Here is a 10,507-nt window from a genome sequence, read left to right as displayed (position 1 = left end):
CACTTGTATATATATATATATACTTGTATATATATATATATAAGTGTATATATATATACTTGTCTACCTGGGTCCTAATTTTGGCTCCACCATTTGCCTATGTGACCTAGAGTAAGTTACTTGACTTATCTGTTCCTCTGTTTACTCATCTGTAAAAAAGGGAACTAAATACTGTACTCCCTCCCCCATTAGGCTGTGATTCCCCAAATGGGACAGAGAAGCACTAAACAAATCTGCCAATTATCATTACTATGCCCAAATCATTAACATTATTGACATCATTAACATTAACATCCTCCATACCTTATCTCACCTTGGCTTCACGGACTCCGTCCTCTCCTGGTTCTCCTCTTACCTCTCTGGCTGGTCCTTCTCGGTCTCCTTCGCTGGCGCCTCCTCCCCCTCCCATCCTTTAACTGTTGGAGTTCCTCAAGGGTCAGTTCTTGGCCCTCTTCTGTTCTCCATTTACACTCACTCCCTCAGTGAACTCATTCGCTCTCACGGCTTTGACTACCATCTCTACGCAGATGACACGCAGATCTACATCTCCGCCCCTGTCCTCTCCCCCTCCCTTCAGGCTCGCATCTCCTCCTGCCTCCAGGATGTCTCCACCTGGATGTTGGCCCGCCACCTAAAACTCAACATGAGCAAGACTGAGCTCCTCATCTTCCCTCCCAAGCCCGGTCCTCTCCCAGACTTCCCTATCACCATGGATGGCACGACCATCCTTCCCGTCTCTCGGGCCCGCAATCTCGGTGTCGTCCTTGACTCGTCTCTCTCGTTCACCCCACACATCCTATCTGTTACCAAGACCTGCCGGTTTCACCTTTACAATATCACCAAGATCCACCCTTTCCTCTCCATGCAAACGGCTACCTTACTGCTACGGGCTCTCGTTATATCCCGGCTAGACTACTGTGTCAGCCTTCTCTCTGATCTGCCTTCTTTCTCCTCTCGCCAAGCTCCAGTCTGTTCTTCACTCCGTTGCCCAGCTCATCTTCCTGCAGAAACGATCTGGGCATGTCACTCCCCTTCTTAAACACCTCCAGTGGTTGCCTATCAACCTCCGCTCCAAACAAAAACTCCTCACTCTAGGCTTCAAGGCTCTCCATCACCTTGCCCCTTCCTACCTCTCCTCCCTTCTCTCTTTCTACCGCCCACCCCACACGCTCCGCTCCTCTGCCGCCCACCTCCTCACCGTCCCTCGGTCTCACCTATCCCACCGTTGACCCCTGGGCCACGTCCTCCCGCGATCCTGGAACGCCCTCCCTCCTCACCTCCGCCAAACTGATTCTCTTCCCCTCTTCAAAGCCCTACTTAAAACTCATCTCCTCCAAGAGGCCTTCCCAGACTGAGCTCCCCTTCTCCCTCTACTCCCTCTACCGCCCCCCCTTCACCTCTCCGCAGCTTAACCCTCTTTTCCCCCCATTTCCCTCTGCTCCTCTCCCTCTCCCTTCCCATCCCCTCAGCACTGTACTCGTCCGCTCAACTGTATATATTTTCCTTACCCTATTTATTTTGTTAATGAAATGTACATCGCCTTGATTCTATTTAGTTGCCATTGTTTTTACGAGATGTTCTTCCCCTTGACTCTATTTATCGCCATTGTTCTTGTCTGTCCGTCTCCCCTGATTAGACTGTAAGCCCGTCAAACGGCAGGGCCTGTCTCTATCTGTTGCCGACTTGTTCATTCCAAGCGCTTATTACAGTGCTCTGCACATAGTAAGCGCTCAATAAATACTATTGAATGAATGAACATTATTATTGTCAACAACAAATCAAATTTGCTTCATATTCCCTTTTACTTGATTCCCCTGTATGGTGCGAAGATCACTCTGAAACCTGAACAGACCATCCTGCCACTGGTGGATGAAGGACTCCAGCACACAACCACAAAAGGGATTGTGTTCCAGCACCCAGAGATTGTGGCAAACATGGAGCTGGTATTGCAGGAGTTCCAAATGGAACCCTTTTATTGGAAACTTCCAGAGCAATTTGAAGGAAAGAAGGTAAGAAGAAGGAATCTTGGATTCTTCTGTGGCAAATTCAAGCAAAAATTTGTGTTTCTATTACTGGACATTCAACTGTCAAATGGAACATGAAACAAACATGTCTGGGGATTCCTCTTTGTTGCTTAATAAATATTCTTCCTTCATTTAAAAGAAGATTTGATAAATTTCAACAGAGGGATTAGCATTCTGAAAACATGCCACATTAATCCACATTAATTGAAATTTATAAGAAATGAGGTATAAGACAATGTGCATTTGTTCATGAAGTCACTGGTTTTCAGTTCCCAGAACCCTGAGCCATGTGATCGCTTCAACCACCTCTAGCACACAGGAACTTAATTATCAATCATCAAGCAATGGTATTTATTGAATGCTTACTATGTCCAGAGCACTATACTAAACATTTCAGAGAGTACAGTACAGCAGAATTATTTGACCCAGTCCCCGCCAATAAGGAGCTTACAGACTTGTACCATAAATTATTCACTTGGACTGCTCCAGGTGTCAACTTGTCTGTTTTATTCCTTGGTTAGAGTGTAAGGTCCTTGAGAGTAAGGAACATGTCGGTTCAGTTTTCTGCACTTCCCCAGCACCTAGTACTGCATCAGATGAGCGTTCAACAAATGTTACTGACTACTGCAACTCCAACTGCCAGTGTGGTATTCTCAGTGTGGGCTGAGAATCATTCCTATTTATTATGATCTCACTCTGCAGTACAACAGGTGAAAACTGTCTAATGTTTCACCTTTTTATAACTATGATATTTAAGAGTTTCCTAGGTGCCAGGCATTTTATTAAGTGCTGAGTTTGGGACAAGACAATAAATCTGGTATTTGTAAAGTGCTTACTACACACCAAACATTGTTCCAAGTGTTGGGTGGATACAAGATAATCAAGTCAAACACAATGTCCATGCACTCATTTAATTGCAAAAGTGATCTTTTCTCACCTACTGTTCTTCTGTTTTTCCAGTTGAATGCTTACGGTGGCAAGCTGAAGTATGCAATTTATTTTGAAGCTCGGGAGGAAACGGGCTTCTCCACCTATAACCCCCAAGTCATCATTCGAGGTGGCCCTGCGACTCATGCTAGAATTATTGTCCGACATGTAGCTGCTCCCTTGATTGGCCAACTCACAAGACATGAGATAGAAATGACAGAGGTAAAGAATCTATCTGAATCAAAGAGAGATTTCAGTTGAATTTCTATATCATGCAATTAACTGGGTTTCTTATCTTCAGAATGAGTGGAAATACTTTGGTGATGACCCTCGAATCAGTAGGACCGTGACACGGGAGGACTTCTTGAATGTACTCTATGACATTCATTACATTCTTATCAAGGCTACTTATGGAAATATCATGCGACAAAGCAGGTAACTTAGTCTTAAAGACTCACCCAGCTAAATCTTCTTTAGTACACAAGCTAATCTAGTTTTCTCAAGAAATCCTGTATTTGATAATATAGGCAGTCCATGGCAGATGAGAGATGGTAATATATGAAGGGGCTTTATCAAGGAAAAATTGAAAGTGACAACTCAGTCTCAAAGCAGCTGTTAATCAATGGGCCAATCATATTTATCTAGTGCTTACTGTGTGCAGAACTCTGTACTAAGCACTTAGGATAGTACAATGTAACGGAGTTGTTAGACCTGTTCCCTGCCCACAGCAAGCTCTCAGTAAAGAGAGGTTTTCTATTCCAAGAGACCAGGGTATTCTGAAAGCAAGTGCAATGATTTGGAAACTTTAAATATTTTTAATATTTCTATTCTTCTGAAGTACTGATCCATTAAAGATTTAATGAAGATAAGCATATCAAAATCATAATTTGCACCTATTCTAAAACAATGGGATGATATTGCAGTTAACCATAGCAATGCCAATAAAGGCACGTGTGCAAAAACAGCTTTATAGCTAGATGGACCTTCAGGTGATCAATCAATCAACTGTATTTAGTGAGCACTTACTGTGTGCAGAGCACTGTTATAAGTACATGTACAGTATAACAGAGTTGGTAGACATATTCCCTGCCTGCAATGAGATCACATCATCTGATCCAGGCCCTTGGCTCCAGGAAAAGCATGTCTCTTAAGCATCTTCAACTGCTTTTCCTTTGGGAATCCATTTGTAAAGTCATTCATCTGTAAACCCCTCTCGCATCCAGATAGTTTGTCTTGCTTTTAACTCAATGTTTGTGTAGTTTTCAGAATATAAAAAGCACACTAACAATGATAGCCGTAAAGTTATTACTTTTTTAATGGTATTCAAGTGTTTACTATGTACCAGGAACTGCATTAATCACTGGAATAGATATGAGTTAATCAGATTGGACAAGTTCTTGTCCCAGATAGGGCTCATGTTCTTAATCCCCACTTTACCGCTGAGGCAACTGAGGCACAGAAGTTAAGTGATTTGTCCAGTCACACATCAGACAAGTGACAGAGCTAGGATTAAAACCCAGGTCCTCTGACACCCAGGCCTGTGCTTTTTCTTTTAGGCCACACTGCTCATCACCTCACCTCTCCTATTTTAATTTAAGCCATTTCCCTCTTCATTTCTCCGTGGCCATGACGAACAACTGGTCAAGATCCTTCCCTTGACTTCCCTTACATAACTTGAATACGGTTGTGATTGTCACTGCTTCATTTTTCATTACAAAGCTTCCTTTAGATAAGGAAAGCTGAATGCACTTTCCTTATGAGGCTTTTTGGCAGCCAGATGAATCCTCAATTCATGGAGCCCCACAGTTTGTATTGAGATTGCAATTTACAGTGTAAGTCTCCCATTAACTCCAGTTTATTTCACAATCAGCAATCTTTTCAGAACATATACTGAAATGCAGACCATGGCTTTCTAAAGTCCTAAATGAAAATGAATAGTGAAATGGCAACCACAGATCTCCAATGCCCTAAATAAAAATTTTATCTTGTTTTTTTAAATTTCGAACTGTAAATTACTGATGTAGCACCAGAAAAAAATTATGAAACGACAGTGGCAAACAATGTAAAAATAACTAAATTCAAATGTAAACTCTATGCTAGACACATAATTTAACAGAAATGCTAATTCTGTATCTGCATAAAAGCCACATGGTTTCTCTGAGTGATTTAGGGACTTATGTTGGAAAATTAGAAGCCAAACATTATTTCTCTCCCTCTGTTCACTTTGTTTTCCTTGATCTTATGTTCTCTGCTCAAAATAAAACCGTCTTCCATTACATTTCATTTGCTTTTTGACCACCTAAGATAGAATAATAAACTTAGGTGGATTGAAGGTACAGTCTCAATTTTAGTGTTAATAATTTTAGAATAGCAAATTCAGATTCGGTGGCAGCAGCTGAAGGATAGAATTCTCCAATGTATTCCCACAGAACAACAACAAAAAAAAACCTGATAGTATGTAAATTCTGCCACCGTGAAGTAAAAGGTTTTGTAGTACACAGTCCATTTCATTAGTCCTGGGGCTGACAAGAACAGATTTAGCTCTGCATTTTTCATGAAATACACTGGGACTTTCTTACAAGATTGTGGTAACCCACTAGAGAAAGGAAGGATAAATGTCTCTTTTCTAGTTTAATTTACAATGTTGATGTTTTTGTGTATGCCTTTTCCCTTTCTTATTCAGTCCCCTGACTGATTGTTATGCATCCAGGGCCACAGATAAAGTTCATCCCTAGCCACATTATTGCCTGTTGAGGTAGCAATAACAAAATCCTTTTGCCTGTCTTGGGGAGAATTAAGATGGGGGTGAACTGAAAATAAAAAAGAAAGTTGGGGAATACCAATTTGTGATCATTTATGAGACAGGGAGATGAGAAAGATGGGAATGAGAATTAAGTTTAGAAATTTCTCCTCGTGTTTAAAATACATTTCTTCATGTTTATGTCATTCTTTAAAGTAATTAGTAGTAAGTTAAATGATTATGCACCTTGTTTGTTTCTGTGTCTTGTTCTGTTTTTTGAGACCTTGAACTATGTTGTGAAAATTTTATAATTTGGTGGTTTCCTCTGTTTTTAATTAATTTACATGTACTACCCCCTCCCCTAACCCTCACCTCCACCCTGCCCCGGAAAAAAATAAATGCATTTCAGGATTCATTAAAAAGGCTGAATTGGGGCTTAGTTTTGTTTCTCTGGAAAAAAACAAAAAAACTTCCCAAATAGAATTAGAATAATCTTGATTATCTCCTCATTCTCACATTATTTCACAGATCTACTCTAGTGGAAAGAGTGTGGGTCTGGGATTCTGAGCACATGGGTTCTAAGTCCCAGTCAGCCACAAGTCTGCTGTGTGTTCTTTCCACTAGGTCACTCTTCTTCCCCTTGAAACATAAAAGGCTGTGCATTAATTTTTACCAACCCTAGATTTTGCGGGTCTTTTACCTTCGGCCGTGGGCCCAGAAACATAAGTAAGGTTCTCCTCATTATCATCGTGGAAGCATTAGGATGGAAAGATCCTTGCGGAGGCAAGTCTAACTCGATCATAACCAGGTCCAGGTGCTGCAGCCAGAATTCACAGGGGTCTTCCTATTGAATCAAGACTTGCTCTGCTTAGTCTCTAAGTTTGAATAAGACTAGGCTCTGAGTTTTCCATCTTTTTTTATAGTATTTGTTAAGTGGTTAGTACGTACAAGGCACTGTTCTAAGCACTGGGGTAGATATAAGCTAATCTATTTGGATACAGTCCCTGTCCCACATAGAGCTCACAGTCTTAATCCCCATTTTCCAGATGAGGTAACTGAGACACAGAGAAGTGAAGTGACTTGCCCAAGGTCACTCAGCAAACATGTGGTGGAGTCAGGATTAGAAGCCAGGTTATTTTGACTCCCTGGCCCGCACTGCGTCGACTAGGCCACTGCGTCTTGATCTTGATCCCCAGATTAGGGATGGCCAAATAGCAGAGTTTACAGATTGCCAAGGCTTCTGAAACCAGAAAGCAGAGGCAGAACTAGAATTTAATTTATGGTCTTAATGAAAGCTCTCGACTTTAACACTGCGATAAGGCTGAGGATTCCTGGTCCCCTTTGAATCAAATAAAAGGAAGTATTTCTTGTGTGGCAAACTCCAAGATGTATTACCCAAACCCGGTCCTCTCCCAGACTTCCCTATCACCGTGGATGGCACGACCATCCTTCCCATCTCTCAGGCCTGCAATCTCGGTGTCATCCTTGACTCGTCTCTCTTGTTCACCCCACACATCCTATCCGTTACCGAGACCTGCCTGTTTCACCTTTACAATATCGCCAAGATCTGCCCTTTCCTCTCCACCCAAACGGCTACCTTACTGCTACGGGCTCTCGTTATATCCCGGCTAGACTACTGTGTCAGCCTTCTCTCTGATCTCCCTTCCTCCTCTCTCGCCCCGCTCCAGTCTATTCTTCACTCTGCTGCCCGGCTCATCTTCCTGCAGAAATGATCTGGGTATGTCACTCCCCTTCTTAAACACCTCCAGTGGTTGCCTATCAACCTCCGCTCCAAACAAAAACTCCTCACTGTAGGCTTCAAGGCTCTACATCACCTTGCCCCTTCCTACCTCTCCTCCCTTCTCTCTTTCTACCGCCCACCCCGCACGCTCCGCTCCTCCGCCGCCCACCTCCTCACCGTCCCTCGGTCTCGCCTATCCTGCTGTCGACCCCTGGGCCACGTCCTCCCGCGGTCCTGGAACAACCTCCCTCCTCACCTCCGCCAAACTGATTCTCTTCCCCTCTTCAAAACCCTACTTAAAACTCACCTCCTCCAAGAGGTCTTCCCAGACAGAGCTCCTCTTCTCCCTCTACTCCCTCTGCCACCCCCCCTTCACCTCTCTGCAGCTTAACCCTCTTTTCCCCCCATTTCCCTCTGCTTCTCCCCCTCTCCCTTCCCATCCCCTCAGCACTGTACTCATCCGCTCAACTGTATATATTTTCCTTACCCTATTTATTTTGTTAATGAAATGTACATCGCCTTGATTCTATTTAGTTGCCATTGTTTTTACAAGATGTTCTTCCCCTTGACTCTATTTATTGCCATTGTTCTTGTCTGTCCGTCTCCCCCGATTAGACTGTAAGCCCGTCAAATGGCAGGGACTGTCTCTATCTGTTGCCGACTTGTTCATTCCAAGCGCTTATTACAGTGCTCTGCACATAGTAAGCGCTCGATAAATACTATTGAGTGAACCAGGAAAGAGTGCAGCCAAAAATAGCAGTAGGCTCAAGAAGAGTTTGAATATATTGAGGAAAAAGAGATCCTTAATAGGTTATAACAGCGAAAGTTAGAGAGGAAGAGAGCAGAGTTAGAATTATTAGATAGTCCCTCACTCGTATGTCCAAAGAACACCCATCACATTTGCATCTCCAAGCAACCTTTTACCGCTGTCTGAGTTCAAAGGTGAGGATGGGTATCCATGGTTCTCTCCATGGTTCTCTCCTGTAATGTCATTGTTCATTGTCTAAGTATTTGATGGGAAAATCCAGAGATAACTTTTCTCTGGATAGAAGAGGAGAGCAAAATAGATGCCTTGAGGGCAGGAACCATGTCTACTCAACTGTATTGAACTTTCCCCAGCACTTAGTGTTCTAGGCTCTAAGCTCCTATTGGGCAGGGAGTGTCTACAAGTTCTAGTACAATATCAATCAATCAATCATATTTATTGACTACTTGTTATGTTCAGAATACTGTACTACTTGGGAGAGTACAACACAACAATATAACAGACACATTCCTTGCACACAACAAGCTTAATAAAGGCAATTGAGTAATTGATGGATTAGTACAGTGCTCTGCAAAGAGTAAATGCTCAATAATTGATTGTGAAAAAAATACAGTTTTAAAATGGAAATTCCCTCCAAGTTTCTGATCATTCCATCTCCTCCAGTCAACTCAATACTTTCAGATGCTTCCCAGTTTCTGTGATTATTTGTTGATTATTTGCTTTTGACCTGCATTTATTATTTTTATCTATTCTCACACTCATCCAGTGTATTTCTGTCGATTAGTCAGCTAATTCTGCTAATAAAATGATAATTTCCTCATAGTGAGGGGTTGAATTTTCAGCTTGGTATGTTCCCTTGGTGCCCAGAGCAGATCTCTGCACCCAATAGGCACTCAATCAATACTGTGATGATGATAATGGCGATGGATGATGAAAAATGACTCTGAGATTTAGATGGATGTCAGGCAGCTTGAAATCCTCTTTACTAGGTCAAGCACAGAATGAGGCAGAAAAAAAATGAGACTGCTCAGTAATGCAGGACCCCACAGCCTGTAAGGTTACTTGTGACTTGCCTGCAAGCTGATCTGATGAGCTCTTTATTCATTGTTCGCAGGATTTCGGAAATATCTCTGGAAGTAGCTGAGAAAGGAAATATATCAGCAGTGATTCCACAAGCTCATTTGATTGAAAAATGTGAATGTCCCCCAGGGTATTCCGGCTTGTCTTGTGAGGTATGGTAGTGCTTCAAATCGGTGGGGCATCCATTCATCAAATGAACAAAGTGAATAAGTATCCCAAGTCAATTTTGCTGAATTTAACCCTATTTGTATGTATATCTCTAACCTAGAGGTCGGTAACTTTATATTGCAGAAGAACCAAGTGAAATGAAGCCTTTGAACAAGTCAGTGCACTAAGAGGTGATCATGCAATTCATGGTCCTGTACATGACACATGATGACATTATGTCATGCTGTGCCCGGTGAATGTGATGACATCATTGCATCGTGCGACTGTTTCAGAGCAACAGATGTTCCTGTCAGTGGAATAGGAAAGGGAAGGAGAGAGGAAAGAGGGAAAGAGAAGGAAGGGAGAGGAAGAGAGCCACCCAACTCTGTTCTTCAAACAGTAATGATGCTTTCCTGGGAGCAGTAGGGCTACAGTAATCTTTGAAGCTACCTCCTGCATCTGGACAGCCCGAGAAAAACGATAAGAATAATTGTGGTACTGGTTAAATGCTTACTATGTGTTAAGCACTGGGGTAAATAAAATACATTCTAATCAGACACAGACCCTGTCCCATATGGGGCTCACATTCTAAGGGGAAAGAGAACAGCATTTAATCACTATTTTAAAGATGAGGAAACTGAGGCACACGGAAGTCATGCCCCAGGTCACAGAATGGGTAAGTGATAGAGCCACTTGGGGAATAACTTTGAGTAAAGTACCATTGCTTCTACCCAAACTCGACCATCTGCCACCTCCACCTGTGATCCCTCTCAACTGTTGAGGTCACCACCACTTTTTTTTTTAATGTGCCAGGCATTGAACTAAGTGCTGGGTTAGGTACAAACTAATCAGGTTGGACAGGGTCCCTGTCTCCGTCTTAATCCCAATTTTACAAATGAGGTAACTGAAGCACAGAGAACTTCAGTGTCTTGACCAAGTTCTTGCATCAGACCAGTGGTGGAGCTGGGATTAGAACCCAGGTCCTCGGACTCCTCTGACTCCCAGACCCATGTTCTTTACACTAGACTATGCTGCTTCCACTACCACCAGCTCTAAACAGACAAAAGGAATGGGAGCCACAG

At 42.6% G+C, this 10,507-nt stretch overlaps 1 protein-coding gene across 1 annotated transcript in view; it reads left to right on the top strand.

Annotated features, from left to right (window-relative positions):
• LAMA2 (laminin subunit alpha 2) overlaps nucleotides 1-10,507 on the top strand; it is a 586,243-nt gene that overhangs the window by 399,388 nt on the left and 176,348 nt on the right. Inside the window, 4 exon segments of the mRNA XM_029049645.2 lie at nucleotides 1,830-2,009; nucleotides 2,985-3,173; nucleotides 3,253-3,386; nucleotides 9,313-9,430. Of these exon segments, the coding sequence (XP_028905478.1) occupies nucleotides 1,830-2,009; nucleotides 2,985-3,173; nucleotides 3,253-3,386; nucleotides 9,313-9,430 (621 nt within the window).

The sequence above is a fragment of the Ornithorhynchus anatinus genome, chromosome 2 (assembly GCF_004115215.2).
Source record: "Ornithorhynchus anatinus isolate Pmale09 chromosome 2, mOrnAna1.pri.v4, whole genome shotgun sequence".
In the NCBI taxonomy this organism is placed as follows: Eukaryota; Metazoa; Chordata; class Mammalia; order Monotremata; family Ornithorhynchidae; genus Ornithorhynchus; species Ornithorhynchus anatinus.
This window is presented reverse-complemented; position numbering and strand designations above follow the sequence as displayed.